The sequence below is a fragment of the Aythya marila genome, assembly GCF_965140915.1.
Source record: "Aythya marila genome assembly, chromosome: 2".
Taxonomy (NCBI): domain Eukaryota; kingdom Metazoa; phylum Chordata; class Aves; order Anseriformes; family Anatidae; genus Aythya; species Aythya marila.
Window position 1 is genome coordinate 135,192,472 of NC_139043.1, and position 24,170 is coordinate 135,216,641.

The 24,170-nt window shown below is 39.6% G+C and overlaps 1 protein-coding gene across 1 annotated transcript in view; it reads right to left on the reverse strand.

The window, feature by feature from the left end:
• Positions 1 to 1,708: 1,708 nt before the first annotated feature.
• RGS22 (regulator of G protein signaling 22) overlaps positions 1,709 to 24,170 on the reverse strand; it is a 63,722-nt gene continuing 41,260 nt past the window's right edge. Inside the window, exons 16-27 of the mRNA XM_082752766.1 lie at positions 23,842 to 23,934; positions 23,178 to 23,344; positions 19,971 to 20,133; positions 19,184 to 19,342; positions 17,327 to 17,389; positions 15,117 to 15,278; positions 12,062 to 12,241; positions 10,356 to 10,517; positions 6,488 to 6,595; positions 4,623 to 4,725; positions 3,941 to 4,051; positions 1,709 to 1,832 (exon numbers count right to left, since the gene is read on the reverse strand). Coding sequence (XP_082608892.1) covers positions 1,813 to 1,832; positions 3,941 to 4,051; positions 4,623 to 4,725; positions 6,488 to 6,595; positions 10,356 to 10,517; positions 12,062 to 12,241; positions 15,117 to 15,278; positions 17,327 to 17,389; positions 19,184 to 19,342; positions 19,971 to 20,133; positions 23,178 to 23,344; positions 23,842 to 23,934 — 1,491 coding nt within the window. The 3' untranslated portion in view covers positions 1,709 to 1,812. The remainder of the gene's footprint in view (positions 1,833 to 3,940; positions 4,052 to 4,622; positions 4,726 to 6,487; positions 6,596 to 10,355; positions 10,518 to 12,061; positions 12,242 to 15,116; positions 15,279 to 17,326; positions 17,390 to 19,183; positions 19,343 to 19,970; positions 20,134 to 23,177; positions 23,345 to 23,841; positions 23,935 to 24,170) is intronic.

Sequence of the window (24,170 nt, forward strand, 5' to 3'; positions counted from 1 at the left end):
AAGATAAGCATTGTCTACATGTTATTTTTCTGTCTCGAAATGCCACGAAGGCAAGAGTACAACAAAACAGAAACTGAGTGCTGTGCTCCAGCATTTGGTTGCATGCACTGGAGTGATCGTGGCAGTATAATGTGGCCTTTTGTATGTTTTTCAGACTGACACACAGCGCTGCATTTGTGGCGTTTCATGACGATTCTTTGCCTTGCACATTAATGAGTGGTAGGCCACACGGCACCACATGTGCTCTGCTCACTGCAAGATGCTGCGTTCCGCCCTCCTCAGATGTACTGAGCATTACAGTTCAGTGCATCTGTGAAATTCGGGATAACACAAAAAAAAGGAACAGGAACTTTGTTTTACTCCCTTGTGGATTCTACTCAAGATGTCCTTCTCGGGTAATACCTTGAGATTAAACAACCCAGACACAGAAGGAACAGAGATAAGCATGAAGCACGCTGTATCTGAATTGTAGGGAAAGTAGGAAGCAAAACAGTGATCTCCTGGATCTCCCGTGTTCTTTCTGTAGGGTTCTACAGCAGAAGAGCTATAGCCATAAACGTACATGTGTTCCTTCCCTGCCAGGCTCTCTAAAGGAACTTCTGATGGAAATCCCATACGATTCTGGGTCGTTGTGGTTGGAGAGTGAAAAAAAAAAAAAAAGACTGTCAGTTGTCTTTAGCTGTCACTCCACACTGAAGAGGAAAACACTCATGAATTGTCCTTAGCCAGGTGATCTAGGAGCTCCACGTGAAGGTCCTTGACTTCTGATAACTCACGGAGGGCTGCATAGCTCCTTCTTCTTGTCCAGGAGGTTGGGAGGGGGAGCAGAAGACAATCCCACCCCTAGCTCAGGAATAAGTCGTCAGGAACTCAGCAAGCTGAAGCTCCCTGATCTGCCTTTCTCTTACATGCGTTACACACATGTAGAGAATGGAGCCAACAATGCTGTGGCTGGGGACTGGTGTTTAAAGTGGTCTGGAAAATGTGGAGAGGTCTATCATCATCCTGTCCCCTGCCCAGCAGCTAATTCTGCCCCTGCCCTTCCTTCACTCCCCGCTATCAACTCTGTTCCAGCTCTTTTTACAACTTAGTTTTAAGACTCAACTCATGTTTTAAAAGGAAGTAAGAAAGAAGGGAGAGCTACCCAACAGTTATGAATTCCTGCAGCCTTCCAGTGAATTACACCTCGGGAAGAATGATGTTTTGCAAAAGTTATCAATCAGATCGGTGTCCTGATATATGTTGAGTCTTTCATGTGGATCAAAACTGAGAAATGAGGCAGAAGGTGTACTTTGGACCAGGAATCAGACTGGACTGGGAACAAATCACAATAGGGTTTGTTTTTAGAATAGTTCAGACACTTCATAGGGTTATTCTTGATAACCAGAAGCTGTGTGAATTGCAGTACTGAGACCATAGCATGCTGAGACACTCTGCTTCAGAGCTATCAGTTAACGCAGTGTTTTACTTTTTCATCAGATTAGGTGCTGAAGAACTAGGCTTGGTTATAAGATCATTAGGACCAAGACTACGTCATTGTTTGTATTGTGCATACTTCAGTGGAATCTTGCTCTAAGCTGAGCCTCCAAGGCGTACTGTTAAACTAATAAATGACACAAGAGGCAGTTTCACAATCATGTTGATAGGGAATATATTGGAAGATGTTTCTTTTCTACCCTTGACTAATGCCTCATGGTTCTTAATTATGGTCAAAGTCGTTGTCTTTGCTCTGGAAATTGAGTACAAACCTTGCACGCACATTAGTTCTGTGTCTCCTGCCCACCTGTGGTGAATGTCTCTGCATTTCCTTCCTCAGGGAGATTTTAATCTGCCTGCAAAAGGTATCAGAATGTCATTGCTGTGTGGCAGCCAGTTGAAATAATCAGAACAAGTCTTCAAAAAGTGCATCAAAAAGTGTAAGAGAACACCTGAGAAACAAGGTGTGATGGGTTCGTCCTGCCTAGCACATCTCCCACCCACAGCTGCTCACTCTGCCCCCAGCAGGATGAGGGGAGAAAACGGGAAGAGCAGGAGAGAGAAAGCTTGTGCATGAAAATTATGATAGGGAGATTAGTTATCAATTACTGTTGCAGGCAAAACAGACTGGAAGTGGGAAAATTAACTTAATTTGCTGCCATTTAGAATAAATAATTACTGATTTTGGTAGTGGGAAGCAAAAACAAACAAAAAGGGAGAAAGAAATGTGGATGCACTTAGGGAAAACACTTTTCCTCCTCCTTTCCCTGGCTCAAGTTCACTCCAAGCACCTCTCCTCCCCTACTTGTTATCACCGTGGGTCACACACAGCCTCTTTGGTGAGGCACTGGGCAGTGCAAGGGGGGAGGCTGCAGTCTGTACACAGCAGTTTCTCTCTGCCACTTCATCCTTCTCACTCTTTCCCTCTGCTCCAGTGTGATTCTACTTGGGCTGCAGGGAGTATCTGCTCTGCCACGGAACACCTCCTCTTTCTCTTCTTCTCCTCCTCCTCCGACCTCGGTGGAATCAGCAGAGCCCCTGCTCTCTCCTCAGAGGCCACCCCTGCAGCCCACCACTACCAAAACTTTGCCATTTATACCCAAGGCATAAGGCTCTGTAACAAAGCAGAGAGACGCTGTCCCATCAAAAGCAGCAGTGGTCTTTCACAGCTGTTTTGCCCCATCAGCAGAGTGAGCAGATCACTATGTGAGTAAGGAGAGCCACCAGAGAGTCATGAGGGAAAAAGAGGAAACCACCCAGGGACAGCAGGAACATGAGCTGTTGGGAAAAGGCAGGGCAGGCAAACTTCCAGTGGGCTTGGAGAATGGGTTGTAGCTGAAACGAGTGGGAGAGACCTATCAAACCTCTCAAGACCTCTCATTTCTCATTTTGTTAGCCTGTTCCACAGCCTGGTGCCTGTCAGGAATGCCTTTTTCAGGTTTAGAAAATCAAGGTGGGCCAGGAACTGCTGGTCTGGTCTGCAGAAAAGACTGCAGTGACCTTGTAGGGCCCCTTCGAGCACTGGGCCCAGCTGGAGGTTTCTCAGCTACAGAGAAGAACCAAAGACCCAGCACAAGAACTCCCCATGCTGACATAATTGCACGTGAAGCAGAACTGCAGTGCAAAAAGGCATAAATGCATGAAGTATTGTAATATCTGCAGAGAGCCATAAGGTCCAACACAACCGAATGAATTTCACCTGCAGCTAGAGGTGATGAGAGGGCAGAAAGAGAACATGAGGAAAGAACAGAATGAGGAATGCTGTGGTTTTCTTCCTGAAGCCACATACAAAAAACGCTGCCACAGAAAGAGTGTCTTCAGGCATTGGCAAGTTTAGGAGGATGAGGGAGGGCTGGACACCTATTTGCCTAAAATAGAAGTGCTGAAGTACAGAAATAGAAGATGAAGGAGAAACAGAGAAGAAAGGGGAGCAATAATCCAAGTTCTATTATTTTTTAAGTCTATCTAATTTCAGCAAAGGCTTAAAAAACTCTCCAGGGGATTCTTTCATCTAAAAATCCAAGCTTTGAAGCAAAATCTGTTTTTCTGTTTTTAACAGATCTCTTTGCTGTCCTATTTCTTTCTCCCATTCTAATGTTTAATCTGCTTCGGCAGGGATGATCTATTGCTAGATCTGTGTCAGGTCTTTGCCAGACTCCATGGGGTCTGAGTTTACTCCAGTCATCTCATGCTCTTATTTAAAATATTTTAACTGGAAAGCCCAGATAACCACATTTCAGAGACTGCCATTTTGCAACAAAATTCCATCTGGCCAACATTAGGTCCACTTACCGTGGTTGGAGTAAAAAATAATCTTGCCTTCATGTTGAGGCTGTACAGCTTCAGTTAAACGTGATTTGGAATGGGACAGCTCACTCCTAATGAGCATCAGCACTGACAGCAGGAAAACTAGCTTTTAAGAATCCAAATTTCAAAGCACACTTGTTGGCAGTCTGGTACTCACTTTCTGTTTCTTTGGGAGGATCTGAGCGTTTCTCCAAAGTCACGCTCCTCTTTGGAGAAATGGTGGGTTTTTCAGAGTTTCTAGCCTTCATGAAGGATGTAGATGAGGTACCTGTATTTAAAAAGAACATTTAAATGATGTGAAGCTGAATGGTTTAGTATTACATAGTGCTGTTGCTAGCCCTACTGGTAAGTGGAGCTATTTAAGGAACAAAGAGGTCATAATATCTTTGAGGAAGATGGTAAGAGGACATTCACAGAAGCACGAGGTAATGCCTCGTACAAGTCCTGAAAGCATGCTGCATACTGACAAACTGGTGAAAATAAAATAGTTTAATCTCTTGGGTTGTATATAAGTCGCTGAAGCATAAGAAGCCATGAAAGTGAAATCTGTGTGTGACTCAAACAGTATTGCTGTGTCACTGTGCAGAATGAATGGCCAATATTCACCTCTGCAACAGAGCCTGTACAGTAAAGGCAATGTAGTACCTTGCAACTTTCACTTTCCCTTTTGTAGAAAACTTATCATTCATCAGTGTGGTGCAGAAAGCAACCCTCCTGCAGACAGCATAAGAGAGGCAGATGTTTATGTATGCAACTCCAAAGAAGAGCGAACAAAGCCCTTATGCTGAGAGAATTTTAGCTAAGCTTGTCCTCATAAACTACAGAACTTGGATAACAACCTGTAAAGAATGATGATGAATTTTTCTCCACATCTTCTTGCGTTTTAAGGAGTACTCTCTCCTGCTCCAAGGCTTCTATGTACTTGGAATAAGACCAGGAAGCCTGCAAGAATCATTAAAAAAATCAGCCTCCTGACCACACCACTGGTTGTCGATGGTCTGTTTCGACCATGAGATTAAGAATTTGTTTATATTATATCCCAGTTATTGAATAATCTCCGTTACTGAAAAGAGAACTTTTTTCATGACAATACTAGAATCACGTGAAAAATAATATATTGCTACAAATGAGCAAATCGCAAAACACCATGAGATGTAATGTAAGCAACTCTGACAGATACAATGTTTATCTTCATTTATTCTCTATCCCTAGTTCTGAGTCCTATTCTCTCATTTCTTCTACAAAAACTAAACACAACAGACCTTTCCCCTTCCAAAGCTGCAACATTTAGTCCTTTTGAGGACTTCATTTTATCTCCCTGACACATCCTTTTATGTGCCATATCTCAAATCATAGAAAGTCTCATTAGCCTCACAGTTCTTTCTGCTGGCTCACTCCAGCAGAATGCTGCTACCAGTAGAAGCAGGACATCCAGAGATGGTCATTCTTTCCTTTTCTAAGGAACAAATGCTGCCTTTTTACATTGCAAGAACCACAGTTCAGTTTCCTTGTAAGCTTCAGGTCACTCTCTCAAATCAGAAGGGAAATGGGAACTGTGTGGTTATTTGGCTTTTTTTTTTTTTTTCTTACAACATCAGAAGTTTGAGACCCATCTGTCATTTTGTGTACTTGTTAAGAACTTCAAGCACCTTCCCATAAAAGAAAGGGGCTTGGAGGGAAAAAAAAAAAAAAGAACAACAACAAAAAAAAGTTATTGAGCCTTCTGCAATTACCTGGCCTCTTCTTGAGGGCTTAGGAATGTAATATTGATATCCTGGCTCACCCATCTCAGGTTATGCTTTTTTGTTTGTTTGATTGTTTGTTTTGGTTGGTTGATTGGTTTTGGTTTTGCTTGGAACAGGTATGAGTGAAGGTTAAAAGGCTTATTTAAGGGCTAAGACTGTGAGCTTCATACAGCCTGTAGTGTGGCTTCAGATTTTGAGAATATTTCAGACTTATTATCTATATTCTGCTCTCACTAATGTAATGCCACAGGAGCTCTGTGGAATTTAAGCAGTGGCCAGAGTGCAAGTTACTCCTCTATCACATGACATAGCTGTGATTATGTGGTTGCACAGATTTCCCATTATATTATGTCAGTGTCAGGGCAGCTATGAGCGATCACTTCGTATGCCCAAGGTGGTGTGTCTAATATTCCATTTTCTCCAGTAAAATAACTGCCACCTTTTCACTACAGATTTGGTGCATCACGTGAGTTGTTTCCAAGAAGTACTAGATGGCTATTTTCTGTCTGAATTTCTGTCCAAGTAACTAGATTTCCAAAATGAGTTCAGCTTCAGTTTTTGATGAGTGAGCAGAACAGGACTCAAGCCTAAACCATTTTTTTTTCAAGATATGAATTTCCCAAGTAGTGAATTATTTCTTATTCCAGATTTGAACTTCCTTTCCTTCAACTTATATTTAAATACAGATAATTTTTACATCTCCAAACCTAAAGATCGTAATGTGTTTTTAGGCATTAATACTACTCAGAACCTAAACCTGGAAGCAAGGAAGGATGGGAGAAAGGAAGGAAGGATTGAAAAGTTAACCTTCTAACAGCAAAGCTATGGTACAGGAATGAACAGGTACTGAAGAACCACATGTAAGTAGTATTCAAGACCAAACCCCACCTTCCCATTCTGCCAAGATCATCTTATCTCTCTTGAATGATGATATCTGCAGCAAAATGTTTATTATTCACCTGCCACTCATATCCATCTGAAAATGATGTTGGTCTTCTCCCCATGCCAGTATCTCGTCCCAGAGCACTACTTGGCAGATTGATGAGGTTTGCATCCACTTCTTTACCCTGACAATAATAAGAACTGATAATTAGCTCTAAACAGGAGCTGCTGAGCTAATGTAAAAAGCAAATCTGAGGAAGCAAAAATTGTCATTGGAAACATGACAGTGTTGTAAGCAGTGTCGTTTTATATGATGGACATATTGTGGACAGAGTTTTGTAATGCCCAGTTTTATAATTCATCACTTTGGGCATACTAAAAGATACCAGGAGGTACTGCTTTTTTAATACTTTTCTTTGTCTTAATCAAAATTTCCTGACCCCTACACACCTACTGACTATCTTCATTTTAGATTTAATAACTGCTTCAAGAGTGAGCTATCACTAAGTGAGAGGGAACACCTGCAAGAGAACTTATTTTAAGGACAGAGAGGCCATTGTGGTACCCTAATTGAGCCTTGGGTATAAATGTAGAACGAAGGACTTCCCATGATTAATTCCAGCCTGGTCCAGAAGCTGTGAATGAACTACAGCATACATGCTAGGAAAATGGGCAATCTTGTTTAAAACATTTACAATGAAGGACAAGGCATTGTAACCCTTGGTAAACTGCTCTAGTGATTAAGTGTTTGTCATTTTCATGTTGTTTTAGTGTTTTATTAAGGCTGCATCTTTGCACATTCTGCCTGATGATCCCAAAACTCGTTATGGACATTAATCAGTGTTCACATTTAACCTCACATAATTAACCCACAAAATCCCAATGAGGCAAGTGATATAACTCTCCTGCATGCAAATGAGAAAGTGAGAAAAAAACAAAAGAAAAAAAAAAGAGGTCAAATGTTTCCCAAAGTTGCTCAGAAACCCCCTGAAAGATCTGGAAAAGGACCAGAATATCCTACTTCATTGCTCCCATGGAGCCTTTCCCTTCCTTACCATTCCCACTGACCAATGGACCCATCCTCTGTAATGGTGATTTTAGGGCATAGAACTGCCCGGGCAGCATGGTGTTTATATTCTCTCCACAAGCAGACTCACTACCATCTGTGGGACATGCAATTGTTGGAGCAAGGAGGCCAAAACCAATACAGAAATAGGGTGTATAGGATAGTATATTAATACCATCATTTATGTTTGCTGTGTTTCTAAATGAGAACGGTGAATTGAGTCCTTTAATGATGTTTTCTCATAATAAATTAGCCAGGTTATGGCAATGTCATATCTCCTGATGGTACACCACTTACCAACAAATAAGCTTACTGCTTAGAAGCTTAAAAAGAGATGGTGGGAAACATGGAAAAGTAAAATTAATATATATGTTTTTAACCTTTCTCTGTTAAAGGGCACGGAAAGAGCAATGACAGATTTACAGTGGAAGTATTATTTTGTACACTTGAAATCTAACATTTCAAAATCTGTTTTGGGGGTAAAGGGCAATTGTGTAGGCAATACATTACAAATAATAGCATCGAGGCAGCCTGCAAAAAGTGACTAATGATATTTTTAAAAGTATGTGGCACGTGCAGTTACCAGAGGAACAAATCCACAGAAGGGCAAAGAAGAGCCCATATAGCTGTGCCACACTAAGGACAAATGTGTGAAAAGGGACAAGAAAAGCATGCTCTCCCAAGGCAATATCTTTTAAAACAATGATTTCAGCTATATACAGAAGCAATCACATGGTGTTGAATATTCCAGCTTACTTCACACCATACCTATTTATTCCTGCCTTTCAGACACAAAGCTTGGAAGAGGTCTCTGCACAGTACATGCATGGCTTCCCTCACTGTCAGCCACTCATCCCCTGCACTGAGACCATGGCGAGGAAGCCTTCAACAGCATTTGCCCCGTAAATAACCAAAAGGCACCCACAAAAAATAATGAGATAGTCAGATGACACTAAGTCACGCATCACTGTCCAGTGAAAACTACCTTGTGTGCCTGTTTTTCCTCTATGCTGCATCAAGGCCTCGCTGCCTTATCTAGTCGGTTCTGACAGTGAGGCAAGCCCACACAGATCAGCCACCCTAAGGACAAATCTGGGAGAAAGGAGAAAGCAAAATTCCTCCCACAGGAGGATGGTTGTTCCATTTGACATAAAACAAAAATGATATGAGGTGGGGGGGAAACAGCTATAAGAAAAAATATCATTTGTAATGCTTGCCAGATTATTCCTCTCCCTCAGCATGGAGGGGCAGGGGAACAGGAACAGAACTTTGCAGGAGGTGGGAAAGGCTTTGATCCTGAACCAGGCTGATTGGCTTTAGGAGCTTCCTACACTGCTCTGCCAGGGAGACTGGATCAATTGTCTGAATGGTTGGTTATGTTGTCTCTGAGGGGACAGAAGTCTCAGGTAGGAGAACAAACAAAGGCAAACTTAAAAATAATTGAAGAGGAAAGGGTTTTTCAAAGACTTATCTGTTCCACCTATTCTTTCAAGAGGAAATAACTGGTTTACTGATAATATATATATATTTTTTGTGAATAGTCTGTAAACTGTTTACTGAACCGCATTCCCTGCCTGTCACTTTCTAAAATTTCTTACCCTTTTTCCCAACTCAGATGGGTAATTCACCTTTCCCATTTGTTCCCCATAAAAGCTAGGCTTTTGCCCTCCTGGCCAAGATTTTCTCTTTACTTCCTTGATCTTAATCAGAAATCTTATAGACAGGCAACAAACAGATGGAAAAAATAAGTCTGCAAAAACACAAAAGTGCATTACTTTGAAATATTGCATTCTTGCACTGTAAGTGTTGCCAATGGCCTTGCCAGACATATCTGTATGCAGGCAATGTGCTTTGGAGAAAGCAGCATGGGTTTTTGAATTTTAGACTTCACTTGACATTGCTGTGTGGCCTTGAGTAACACTTCACTGGTCCTGAGCTTTCACATGTCTAAAAGGAGGATAGCAATGTACAGGCATATGTCTTTATCTGTTTGGATGCTCATGTGGTTCTCATCATAAGCAATGTCTCAACACATGTGTACATGGCATTTAAAATATGTAAAGGTCTTTTAACGCTACTTATGATGGTTTGCAAGTCCAATCATTTCTCTGCCCTTAAAGGAATGTTCTCTCCTCAAAGCTTGCTGAACAATTACATTTCATAAAAAATAATATTTTGCAAAGCCTATAATCAATAGCAAAAAAAATATATTTTTTTTTTATTAATAAAATTCCAAGAAAAACAATTTTACAAGTGAGCATTCCACTGCAGAGGTCACAGTTGTGCTAATGCACTGACACTGTCTGGGAACTTATTGTGAACAGTCTAATAATTTCACTGTCAAAGCTGAGAAATACTCAAGTAAAGACAAAGACTATACAAAGCATTTAGCTCATAAGTATTTTAAACAATAATGTGCAGCCTTTTCAAATGCTCCTTCTGAAAAAGAAACATGAAATCTTGTTGTTTGTTTGTTTTTTGTAAATTGTGACCCAGCAGGACTGTAAATTCTTTAAAAAGGACAGTACACATGGGAAGTGTAAGCAGGTTTGCAGTTACCCATTTTACACATGAAGTATACATGGAGTTTAAAAAAATCAGACCTCTTTTCCGCTATTCTCTTGGCACAAAAGATCGCTAAAATACATTTTCCTCCCTGCTTAATGAAAGGAGTATTCCACTGACTCATCTGCTTCAAGTTAAACATATGTATATGCATTGGCAGGATTGGGAACTAATCGCCCTAGGACTACATTGTATGTAAAGCTTGAAGTCTAACAAAAAGATTTCGGTAGCTTTGGATCAGGCTGAGAAAAGGATATTTGGATTCCTATCCGTTTGCTCATGAAACAGTTTTTATTCAGTCCATCAGCTCTCACCTGAAGCTTTGCGAGCCTCTCCTCTAATGTTTTGCCTTCCTTCTTTTGCATCTTTTTTCCTTTTTTTCTCTCCAAGGCAAGCAAAATTTCATCACTATCCAAACGGCTTTGAAACTTACAAAATTTTGGCCAAAATTTAAACAGAAGAGCAAAAATAGTCATCTGTGCAGAAAGAAAAGAAAGTCAGTCTTGACTGTACTAGAAAGACGGAGTTTGCTGTAAAATAAAGTATAGTTTACCGTGAGAATGTAATAACTATTTCTTTTTGAATACACAGCCTTGTTCCTCCTACGTACTGTGTCCTGACATTTCAACCCAGCTTTGCTCGGCACATGCTTTTTTCATCAGTGTGTTTATTACTGGTGAGAAATCTTCCTAAAACATAGTTAAAAGGCACTTTCTTTTTTATATATTTCCCTAAACAATTGTTTGCATTAATGAAAACATCCATCATTTTTTACAAGTATTCTTGATAAAATATACACCAGTAGAATTGCTTTTGCACCACTGTTCTGTTCAAGTATTTCAACTATTCAGTTCATTAGGGAGAGAGGGGTTTTTTCCTCCTTAAGAGAAAGGAAATACTTTTTTGCCTCTGGAAAGCCTCTTAAACCACATTACAGATCTATGAGCAAATCTTGGATAATTTTTAAATGATATAATCTCTCACAGGGTCTTTTTTGAACTAGAATAAGAAAAACAATTTTTAAAAAGCAAACAGAAGGGCTCAGTGAATTCTGTTGCTGCATGTACTAAGGCTCACATTTTTCAGTTTATTTAGATGTTTAATTCTCATTGAGAAATTTGGCTTCTAAGTAGTCAAGTATGCTCAGCACCTCACTGCTTCTGGTTTAAAGTACTTGAAAGTGACACTTGAGTCATTGTCATATTTGAGTCACAACTTTTTGGCCAAGTTCTTTCCTTGGTTTTGTGCCACATTTCTGGAGTTCACTGTCTTTTACATAGGCTGAAATGAGACTTATTTCTCTTAGGATCCATACGTACCCTTTTGTCTGACAAACCACCCATCTTTTGCAATCCAAATGTTTTGCGCACTCGCATTTGATTTTTAAAGGTATTGATGGAAATTTGATAGGAAAATAAAACAGATTAGCTTTCTTGGGTTTAGAAGATAAGTCATAGATTATAGTAATGAGGAATAAGAAAATAATAAGTCTGTAGTAAAGGTTTATAGATTACTGTTTTGTCTGATTAGTAAAAAGATCAGAGAGAGAAAATTGCCTGCAGACTTTCTGTAATGAAAAGGGAAAGACTCAGTAAGTTGAGCTTTGTGCTTCACTCACATCTGCTTTTTTTTTTTTTTTTTAATATTTTTTTAATATTTATATGAATGAATCCTGTAACTGTAAATTGCTTCTCTGGCATTAACCAAATTATAAACAAGCAATTCAAAAAATAAACAAAGTTCATTTCAACTGACAGTACTCCTAACACAGAGCTGGATACCACCTTTCCCATATCAGCTGGCTGACACAAATTTTCAGTTTATTTGGCAGCAAATATCTGAAACTTCTCTGTCATCTCCACCATACAATCTTAATTGAAATGGATGACTCTAGTGTTCTACTTCATGGTTAGGTTTATGTATGGAGTCAAAATTGCCACGTAAGTAACAAAGGATGTCCTTAAAATCAGCCACACAAACTCTATCCAAATCTGTTACAGAGATTCTCCCAGCTTCTTACCTGCGCCTCTCTAAAAATGTAAGGTCCTAGTTCTTTCCTGTGCTCCAAAATCTTCTGTGCTTGTTCAGTTGGGATGTCAATCTGCAAAGCTGGGGGTACGGTGGAATTAATAAAGCGGTTGATGATAGCCGTGATCTTATTCTGGACTGTGGCATCATCACAATGAGAATGGCACAAGTCCTGAAAGATGAAAAATAGCACTTTCAGTCAGTGTAAAGAGAGATGCAAGACCCTTTCCAGGGGCCCAGTGATCAAAGAGTAACAGTCATACAAAAATAATTATACAAAGAGATTCCTTCAGTATGTAGGATGAAATTCTTATAGCAAATGTGCACGGTCACAGCAATAGTTAAAACATGAGTGGGACTTCTGGTTTGCAAATGCAGATACACAGCAGTCATTGATTTTAGGTGATAGTCTCTGCCTGCACATTCTGATGGAACAGTGTAGTCTTTGTCCTGCACTCAATCTGAGTACGTTATTGGTAAATAGGAGGCATTTCTGAAAAGACAAACACACTTGCAGGTGTGAGATGCACTGATTTTCACAATGAGCTTGCTATGACTAGCAAAGTAACTTTAAAAAAAAAAAAAAAATGCTTTACAAACTCCAAGAACAGAGGGGGACATTTTGAGTGGTACAAGGTATTATAACCAAGAATGCTGGCACAAGAGGAGACAATTTAAGCTACAAGTACAGTCTTCCATTCATTTCTAGTTTCTCCAGTCATTAAGATTTTGTAGTTTCCCAAAACCTCAATGTCTGAAATAATTCATGCAGGATAGACAGAATACAAAACAAACCTGAACTTACACGAGTAAGATCTCAAAGGAGCACTGAGGTTTTCTGCTCTTGGTAATGTGACCCTATCATTCTGTTAAAACCTATTATTACCGTGTTTTCACACTCTGGTGATGCTACTATTGGGCTTTGACAGGAGAGAAAAATCATTCAAAGAGCTTCCCTGAAATCCTTTGAAACGTGTACTTTCCATCTATCTATAAATATCAAGACATTTCTATAACAACAGGAGATTATCGCATGTATCTTCCATAGGCACAATGAGCACTCCAGAGAATTTTCAGGAAGTGTGCTCTCTAAATGAAGAATATGCATTTAGTTTTGGTAGAGGAGGCTGGATATTTACTTTGCAAAGAAATTAAAAACAGGGCTTTTAACCAGAAATGTGGTATGTGGAAGAACAGTTTTGTTTTATTATGAATACTTTTTAGTTTTGTGAAGGAAAAAAAGAATGATAACAGCTACAATGAAGAAAGTAAGGCAATACAAAAACATATTCAATATATCCTAAGAATATATTATGGTTTTCTTTGCTCATCTAGCACAGAAGAAAATGCAGAGAGCTGTAGTAAGAGGGAAGAAAAACAAGCCATAAGATATGAAGAGGAATGAGACGTGAACATACAGAAACAGATGGAAATGATCCACAGAGTTATATTTCTTCATATTTGTTTTCAAAAATTTTTTTTGTATTTTTTGTTTGTCCCAATATGTGCTGCCAGCCCAAATGGGTTACAAGGAGCAATGCAGACACTGACTCCCAAAGGGAGTTCTGTCTAAACTGATGGCGTGATAGGGCTCAGACAACACAAGCATGCACTATGCAAAGTACTGCCCACATCTTTGGCAATATTCCTCCAGTTCAGCCTGACCCACAACACTCCTACTGCTCCAGCCCTTTGCTTCTATAAAGAGCATCAACTGCCAACCATGACAAATCGCATGCATGTAGAAATATGGTCAGATTGTGCTTTTTCTTGATAAGAAGACAAATAAAATTAACATAAATGAAGGAGAGGGGGTGGGACATAAAACAATGAGGCCTTTCTTCAGAAAGCAGACACACAAAGAAAACAGTCTAAACTACACTCCACATTTGTAGAAAGTTTCCATGTCCTCCAAAACGTAGCAATGAAGAGTCACAAATCTGAAAAAAAAAATGTCGGATATTGTGAGAAGCATTTATATCATGTAACTTCAGATGCCCTAATGTGATGTTTCTACTATAAGACGGTCACTCTGTAACCAAGAGAGACAGCAGCACCTCCAGAGAGAATATCGGCCTACAACTTTGGGGTCAAAGCCACTGGATTGACAGGAGGATTGCCCTCTGTAAGCAGAGAAGCTTCAGCTTCTAAAGTAGACCCCAAATTCAAATGCCAGAACTATCCAGTGAAAGTGCACCCACATGTCTGCAGCAGGATCTCCAAGTGCTACCGCAGCATCACCTGTGTTCAGCTCCTAATTTCTGAGCATGTTAGCTAACCTCACACTGCCTGTGCTATGTTCAGGAGCCCAGGAGAGGCTTTGTTTGCTCCAGCAAAATCCCAGAGGCAACGGGAGTAAGGAAGAAGTGAAAGATCTGCCTTTAGTCCAGGGTGTTACTAGGAGGCTGCTGTGTGATTTAAAGTCTCACTCCAGAGGTTTCTGATTGTGCTTTGCCTCACACGACAGCAGCTGCTGGAAGCGGAATGCATGTGGAAGACAGAAAACCCCTGCTGACCTTGGCCACCTCCTCAGTGGCAGTCAGATGCAACTGTGCAGGGTGTAAGGGAGATGATGTCTGCATTTTACATGCAAGTTTTTTGGGTAGAGACCATATTTACATTTGTACATTTGATTGAATTTCAAAGTTCTTTCTGATTTTTGAAAAACTACCCAACTCAGCAATAATCCCTCTGTTTAACAGTGTTTAGCTATAAAGACAGAATGAACATTTACTGCTTGCATATTTTCTACTGCTCAACACATGTATACCAAAATCTGGGCATTTGTTAGTACCCCTTCAGAGATTGAAAAGAATGGTAGAGTTTGAAGAAGCACAAAAAAAAACATTCAAGTCATTAAAAAACAGCTACTCTTAAGAAATCAGGACTTTCATCAAAGAAAAAGACAAATAAATGGTGAAGGAGGTTTTACTATGAACAAGAAAATGCTTAGAGATATTCTTGTTAAAATTCTCCTAATTTGCAGTAATGGATGCATTTGCTTACAAGTTGAATGATGCTCCCCTTGTGCCGTTTTACCACCGTACCTTATACTTCTGTACCTCTTGCCAGAAGAGCACTCCATTCTCCAGGAGGTCTCCTTTCAGGGACACAAAGCGTTGAAACTGATTTGCTGTCACTGGATTCAACAGCGCTTTGCGGAAAGCAATTATTTCACTAGATGAAGAAACCCACTTATTGTCCACATGCTGTCAAGAGAAGAAATAAATGCACCAAATAAACTTTGTTTCAAAAAGCAATAACAAAGGCATTAGTTAGCGTAAACTGTCTGATTCTTATCTTTGCACTGACCCTAACTTTCAGTAGTTTATGGGTTTATGACATGGATACAATAGAATTTGGCAAGGTTTCATTTCTTTCTTTCCTTTCTTTTCTTTTCTTTCTTTTTTCTTTTTTTTTTTCCAGTTTGGTTTGGGCAACATTTTTTGGAAAACGTGATGGGAGAGGAAATGACTGACAATGATTTAGACCATATGAGTACATACTATAAAGTATGGAAACAGCTATTGTTATTGATTATGGCAACAGGCTACTTTTCTAGAGAACAGTTTGAGTTTTGTGCAAACAAACAACAAAGAAAAAGGAACAGACAAACCACATAGCTAAAAGTTGTAAAATGCTTCTGACAGGGATCTCACTAACAAAATGAGCTTTGAAATGTGTTGCCATGATCACCAACAGAAGCTAGAGAATTTGCTCTCGGTGGAATAAAACTACCAATAGTAAAATAGAATTTAAAGTCATCGAGACATTTTGGAAATCCTCCTGCTGCAAAGCAGGGAACAGTAGGCAGCCAGGAAAGGGTGGAGAAAGAAAGATGGCTTATGCAGGGACAGTTTGTTTGAAATGAAGTTCAGGCTGGCCTGCCTTCCTGAACAAACAGTTCTTGTGCTGTCAGTGAGCAGCAAGCCAAACAATCCCCCTTTGTTATCAGATGGATGAATGAAAACTGTCTTGTAACAGTGGTAGAAAACTCCTGAAGTCCTGGAGAGATGGAGTGCTGTTCTGCAATGGTCCCATGCAATGGTCTGCATGGGACAGGAGCATTTGTAGTTGTTGCAGACAGTCCTGGCAATATAACCTGATGCTAAGCTGAAAGACTTTCTGCAGCTTTGCTTAAAGACAGGGGATACAGTTCAGATTCTGCTGTGGAGCTTGCCAGGGTTGGGCGCCTACCCTTGCAGGAGGGTGTGTGGTGGTTGTCCAAAGAGTCCTCTGGTTAAAATGAAGTCAGTGCAACTTAGACAGTAAGTAAGGTGGCATCTTCTCGGCCCTCCTCCAAATTTCCAAACATGTTCCCTCTGCTGTGACCAGGGTTTAAGAAGCTATTGGGAAAAATTCCTCCTGGGGCATATTCATAAAAGGAGGAACAAAACGCTGCTCCCACCCCTATCCTGATGTATGAATACTGTTTAGCTTATGGTTTAATAACCTTAAAGCAGAATATGGAAAATAATCATCTTCCTGACAAACAGACAAAAGAAAACTCAGTTAACAGAACCCACATGCACTTTGGATCCCTTCCGAGCTAATGGTTTGCATGGATAATTGGTGACCGGGTCTCCAGTTTGATTTCAACAGACAATAAAAGTTCAACTGAATAAATGTACACAACTTGTATGTTGGCAATCACCAAGAGTTCACTGCTCTTCAAGAGAAAAAACTGGCAAACATCTGATGAAATGTATTATTACAAAGGTTTAAGATGTTTAAAATTGATATTATCTCAGTGCTGTAAGATTAAAATACAATTCTAAATGAAACAGATACTGTGAGATATGATTAAACCTGCCCACTCCACTGCATACTTCACATTCCCTTTTGTGTCTGCACGTAATCCACTCGCAATAATAAATAAACTACCAGATGCTGGAATGAACAGCTTGTCCCAATAAGTCCACAGCATGCAAAATACAGATAAATGTGAATTAAAGGTACAATACCAGTTTAAGGAGGGTTAACAGTACTCTACAGAGAAGGATGAGACATGTTTTTTTCAAGTATGACCTCTTTAGCCAGGAAGGGAGAGAAATTTACCGTGAACATCCAGCAGGGAGCTAGATTCACCAGTGATGTGAGTTTTTGTCCCACTGTAGCCAATACAATCATGCCTGCTTTTGACAGCACTGCATTTGGGCTTCACGCTGTCAGCAGGGAAATGGTGAAGGATGTGCAAGGTCTGAACAGAAAAGACATCAAAACTGCAGACACATGAGACATAATAAACTTCACTTGCCTTCCACATCCTAGTTGTCTTCTCCTGCTTTTGGCTTAGGAGATCTTCGGTTCTGTCCCTTACCTACAGTTGAACAAAAGATTATCATTGGTTTTTTTTTTTTTAATATTTTTGTTTAATGTTCAGCCCTCTAACGATTGAGACCACAGTGGGAGAATAGTTGATACTTCAACCATCTTCATTTGGCTCTTGATACATGAAACTTGTGGACCCACATTGAACACCATCCAGGGTTAAGCTATAAATGAGCCCTCGCTCATTAATACTGAGGAGTTAAGTCAAGAGGCAATGGCAGTGAAATGGTGCTCTTCCCCTGGTTTATCCTACCCATAATGTACCACTTAATTTGGGAATAGATTTTGAGTCTAATGACATTGTTCTTTTTTTTTAATATGAATTGGTTTTGTTCCTTTGGACAGCTGTATCAGAAATACAGACTTGATCCTTCAGCTTCTTTGTAGCAAAAAATACACCTCAAATCAAGGGCAGATTTTCAGAATAAGGACTACATAGCATGCCCACAGTGTTTGGTCACTGTGAAATATGAAGCCAAGTGGAGAATGTCATCTGGTTTCGTTTCTTCTAAAATACATTCTTCAAAGGACCTTTTCATCCTCTGAATTTGCAGTAAGAAAGAGAAAAGAGCAGTGAGACAAAAATGAAGGGAAAGACTAGGGAAAGACTAAAAGCTGATTAAAACTATGTATTTCCTGCAAACTGTTTATTAGGGCTTAATACAGCATTTTCCAAACTGCAGGGGCTACTCTCCCTGCCAGTACAGTGCAGCAGGTGCAAGAAGAGGCATGCAAAAGCTAGCTTCCAGAACTGGAAGCAGCTTAGCCTCATCCCATGGTCTTGTGCCAGGGCTCATAAGTGAAGCAGAGTGCAGCTACAAAGGGCAGAGGACTAGGAAATTTTGCTTCAATTTTATCATTATTAAGATTACAGTTTGGCTTACCAGAATCTACACTTTTCCAATTCCTTAATGCTCTAAATCAATTAAAAGGATCCAACAACACTTCTGATAACCCTTTTGATGTTAAAAAAAATCATAGAAAGTAAGTTTTATGAATCACTGCGGTGTGCATGTCTGTCCGCATGGTGGAACCATCAAGTTTCCTTCTGCTGTGACATTCACATTTCCTAGCTCTTGTGGAAGTGCAGAGAACAAGTTGTTCTGCAACTGTCATGAGCAGGAGATCTCCCTGCATAGATCCCAACGACAGAGGCGCTCCTGTAAAAGGCAGATGTTGGCTCTGCCCTTTCCCCAGTCTTCCTAATGAGCCAGCAGAGTGAACGGCTCCTCATTCCAAGTTTTTTGGCAACTTTTTAGAGTAACTTGTTGGAAGCAAGGCTTGTAGCAGTTAACATCCCCACCAAGCAGAATTTCAGAAGTCCAGCAGTCATTTCTACAGGCACTGTAGCTCCCGAAGGGAAAATACGGACACCATATGAGAGAGTGAATACAGCATGGGAAGCCCACTTGCTTGCGTTCTTGTCCCCTTGGGCAAATCCTTTACAAAGCAGCATTTCTTCTGTGCGCAAGTGTATGGCTCAGGCAGAATGGCACATGGAGAGTGCAACATTATGGCAAAGATTAACTTTCTCCCTTGGCAGCAGAGCCAATACCAACTTCTTCAGATGTAGGATCTAACAATAACACTGTCAGCCAGACTCTGCCTTCAGAGGAACTGCCTTCACAATTATCAAGCTAAATGCTTCAACCTGCATGTGCTAGGGTGTCTTTTTCAATGTAAAGTGAATGTGAGTTATAGGCTGTTTTCCCCCAAACCTTTTTCTCCCAATGAGCCAAACAAAAAACAATGCCCATATGTGTTGCTGTTGTTAAAAAATTACCTTTGCTTGTCCCTCCGCCCCACGTTGTTCATCTGCCAGGAACAATGGCAGCCATTGTTCTTCTAATCTCTTCTGGATGCACTGCTGAATTTCTAGCAAAACCGCTGGAGGAAGCCGATCATGAAGGATTTGTCCCCATCCTCCACCTGAATGCATTAGCTAAGCAATCCAAACACAATAACACATGAAATAAACTTTTGTGTATACCAGAAGTCCTTTATCTCTCTACATCCTTGATTTAGCAAAGCATGAGCTTAACTGTAAGCAAAGCATTTAATGCATGCTTACCCAAGGCTCACATGTACTTTTCATAAAAGGGAACAGATTACATTTGTCCTTACCTATAATAAAATACAGACTCTGGCAAATAATACCCCAACTTGACCAAGTATATTTCATAAGTATGAAGATGTATTTGAGTACCACAGCTCAGACTTGCCATCTGTGACTTTACTGACACACCAAAAATAGAAAGCTGAAACAAGCCACTCTGCCTGAAAAACATTTTTACACTTTTTCTGAGCTGTGCTGTGCGTGCTCTGGCTGTGGCCTCAGATCAGGATTTAAGAGAAATGTTCTGTGAGGACCTGGAAGGGTGACCCTGAACAGGAAGTAAGGGACCCTGACAACCAAAGCAGAACCAGACTGGTTCTGTTCCAGAAATACTGGCCAAAAAATGTAGATTACAGTTGCAGAGATAGCTTGGGAAAAGTAAGAGTAAAGCTGATGACAGACTCATCTCAGTCACAGCAACTAGTTTCTTAATGAATGCTTTTGTAACGGGTACCTGTTCTTGTTGCTGTCTGGTAGCTGGGCTGTTGGGTCCAAAGAAGTATTTTTTGTTCAGGTACTTGTTTTTAATATCCTTGGATTTTTCCTCCCTTCCTTCTTTATCCTTGTGGAGCATCCTCCTGAACTGTTCAATATCCACCCAGCACATGAGATCCACCCTACAAACAAATTTAAACAGAATGTTTTCTTCAATATTGAGTTAATTTCATAACATTCTAGAGAGTTATTAATTTAACCACAAACCACCAAAGTGTTAAGTCCTAAATACCAGGTCAGATTGGACTGAAATTTTATGTCTGTTTTTCTTTGCTTGTACCATCTGGTGAGACTGTGGCACATGCTGAACAGACAGATCAAAAAGCATCTGGGGCGGCTCATTCAGGGTTCCTTATGGAGGACCCTGAATGGAGCAACCTCCTCAGCTTGCTGCTGCTAAATCTAGCAGGGACTGCAAACTAGAGACACAGAGAAGAGCTCACAGGGTGAATGCAAAAAGAAACAGATGAGTATGAACTGGTACTATGAGAATTTGAATTGATACTACAGGCTGTGGGCCACTGGGAAATAAGTCAACATTGCCGTTCTGCCTCCTGGTCTTGCCTTCTGACAGAGGAACAGGGATGAGAGGTTGACAGCTAGGAGCAGCAGCCCCAGGAATCAACCCTCTTCCACCCCATGTGAGATGCTAGAGCTTTTGCATTAGTCCACAAGTCAAGCAGACAAAAAGAATTTATGGTAAATCCTACTTCTATGGCTTTTCATGGGCTGCCTTTTCATAAACGACTGATTCTACTACTTATTTCATTATTTATAATAAATGACAAATAGTATCTATAGGCAATACATGGTCATTCAATACTTATTGTTCATAATTGTGTGTATACTATCTATTTGAGTTTGTTTGAATGGAACATATATTGGTTTTATTCTTTAAACCAGAGGACATAGTAGTTGACATACCCACAATTTCAGTAATAATTCACATAACTGTTTTCTGATAGTATCTTACTATCTGGACTTTTGTGAGCATTTTAATGAGGACATTCATTGTATTTGCAGCAGGAAACATGAAGCATTAAATTCAGACAAATCTGTTTCACTTTTCCATTTGTTTAATAATGGGCTTTTTTGAAGGATTAGTCTTTGAGTAAAACTTTCAAAAGCATCCAACTGATTTAAGAACAGATGTCTCCCTTTCAAAAGCCTTTTGAGACCCATACAGGCCTAAGTTCTACTGAGACTGAAATTCTTTCATTTGCTAGTTTGTCAAAAGGGAAATAAGTTCACCCACAGGAAAGCGATCCAAGTTACTGTGGTTTATGGAGTTATTCCTTGTCATCTACCCATGCCAACTGACCAAATATGTCCATCTTACTTAAAAAGCAAAATATATCATCTTAAAGTGTATTAGCTTAAACTGTCTACAGCGATGGCTTATCCAAGCATGCTCTAGTTTTTACTTCGAACAGATCAGGAGCATGTGCAGGGTCAGTTGCTCTGGCAAAACTAACAAATTAGTTATAAATAACCCATTAAACCTAAGTAACACAAATTGTCCTGAAACTGTGTGATTGTATCCTGTATATTTAACAGGGTATAAATTAATGGAAATTGATTTTGTTTCTTACCAGAATTTGTGTGCAGGTGTTTAGCAACCTGACTTCATGAAACTTGAATTCCTTACAATTGGGCCACAACAGACTTGGGTTACTAGGTCTGGACCTATCTCTAAAACTGTTTTCTGATACTTTTTCAAATGTTTTTCTTTAGGAATTTTCACAAAAGGCAAATTGTTCATAGATTAAGCATTTCTCTGGCCGGCTCTATTACTTAACACAGGACTTGTCTGTGATTAATAGAGAGACAGGAACTCACAGAGGTGACTTAGCATACTCCATCCTAGCCAGTTCACTGGTGATTGCTACCATTACCCCAGCTAGAGAGGAAGTCTAGACTGGTGGTCTCCAAAGTGGAGTGTGAGCATGCAAGGGTTCATGAAACAACCCACTGGGAGGGAGGAAGAAACTATTAGAACTTCAGTAGTACATGCTTCTAATTTATTAAAAAAATAAATACAAATATATTGAGTATGCATGCTCAAAAAACTTTTACTGACAGGTGTGCACAATCAAAAGAGTTTGGAGACCACTGATCTAGATAACTAACTTAGAAGAAATGTGGCACCATGCTTGCTTGAACGTGAACACCTACACCATGAAATTTTCAGTCTAAGCTTGTTACCTACAGTCTTTTTGTAGTCAATGAAGAAAAATAGATAAATTAATCATTTAGAAATGATTCATCCAACTGTTTCTAGATGTTCCCTTCAGAATAACAAGAATTGTGTCCAGAAGTATTTATCTCTCTGACTACAAAGGGAACCTATGATGATAAGCAGAAGTGGTGACATTTGGTCTTGGCCAGAGGAATCCTGTGCTAGATGACCATCCTTAGGCACTTCAGAAGAAAGTGACGAACATCCAATTTAAAACCACAGCAGTGTTTATCTATAAGTATCAGCTCATGGGAACCCAGGTTCAAGGAAGTGACAATTAAGGGATTTACTAGCAGTTACTTAAAAAAGTACAATTGCCTTTTCCTAAAACAGAATAGAGATAAGTGAGGGGCTTGGGAAGAAAAAAAGAAGGAAAAAAAAAGTGGCAAACTCACATTTACTTCTGCTAGAACTATTGTTTAAATCTTCATTTTTAAACAAGTGGGTTGTTTTTCAAGAACCTTGCATAAACTGTATCTGTTAGGGGTGCGTAGTTAATTCTGTTCAGATCAGTACAAAGAAAACTACAGTTGCCTTCACACAGTAAGCATAACATGGCTGTGTTCTATTTGTACGTTTTTGTAATGTCCTACCTTAATTCTTAAAATGTACTCAATTTAAACTGTACTAAAAAAGATATTTTTTACTCATTATTGACTCATTGCTTCACTCAGGAATTTGCCACTAATAAAAGTATAAACTGAAAGTAAAACTGGACTACAAACACGCTATGAAGAAGAATTTTTACCCTCAAAAATAGTTAAGACAATTCAGCTGTCTGGACAATGTGCATGCCTACTTCATAAATATGCAAACACACACACAAAAAAAGATTAAAATCCATGAGCATTTACATAGCCAAGATTCTCAGCAGAGATTTCTTCTGAACTTTAAAATGGATAAATTAATAATAAACAAGAAACATACCCAGCAGAGTGCTCATTAAGAAAAACCCAGAACTTTTCTAACTTCTGTTTGTCGTGGATCAGATCATACAGATTAGAACCTCCCGATTCTTTGGGAACTGGACACAAGTTCTGAGCAACTTTGAGAACATCAGGGCAGGATGGCAGACCAGTGTCAGCAACAGTACTCTGAGGGAAGAAATGATTTCACTTGCATAACTACTTTGCTCGTCTCTATATTTGCCCAGTCTAATAATCCTGCATTAAACAACTTCTGTTTCCATAGAACAGCTTTGTGATCACTAAGAAAATAGATTGAGTTAAGGCCCTAACTCTTATACAGCTTAATTTTTATGCTTGCTTTAAGCATACCATCTGCAGGTTCTTTAATCAAATAAACCAATACATACCTGTAATTTACTTGAATTTGGGATATTTGTTCAAATAGTGGAAACTGTCCCATTATGTCCAATCATATAATGATGTATTATTGATGTAACTGACAGAAAACTGAATTTGTAATTAACACAATAGCTATCAATCATTACACAAAACCTGCATGGTAGAAATCAGATTACTCTCTTCTCCAAACTGGCATTTAGTCAGTCTTTCATTGCTGATACTCAAAGCGTTAACCCTCTCTGATAGAAAAAGAGTTTGTTTTTGTTAGTAGGTACTTGTCTTACCTCATCCTTCTTGGAAACACTCTCTTGATGCAAAGCCTGGAGCTTTCTAAAGTACACGGAGTCCAGCTGTCGAGTTTCTTCCACCAACTCCACCTAATAAAAATAATATCTTATGTCATCCCTACAGTACACATTATAGAAAGATGGAGAACTGGACAGGCAACTTGCCAGTGACAGTGGATAGAAAAGAATACATTTGCCAATAATGAGACAGATGTTTAGGAGACACTAGAAGTCACATCCTTGTGGCAAACAATTCAATTAAAAACGCTGGTGGAACAAAATTTTCAGGTCTATGTAGTTTCACATGTAGATTTCTACAAAACACA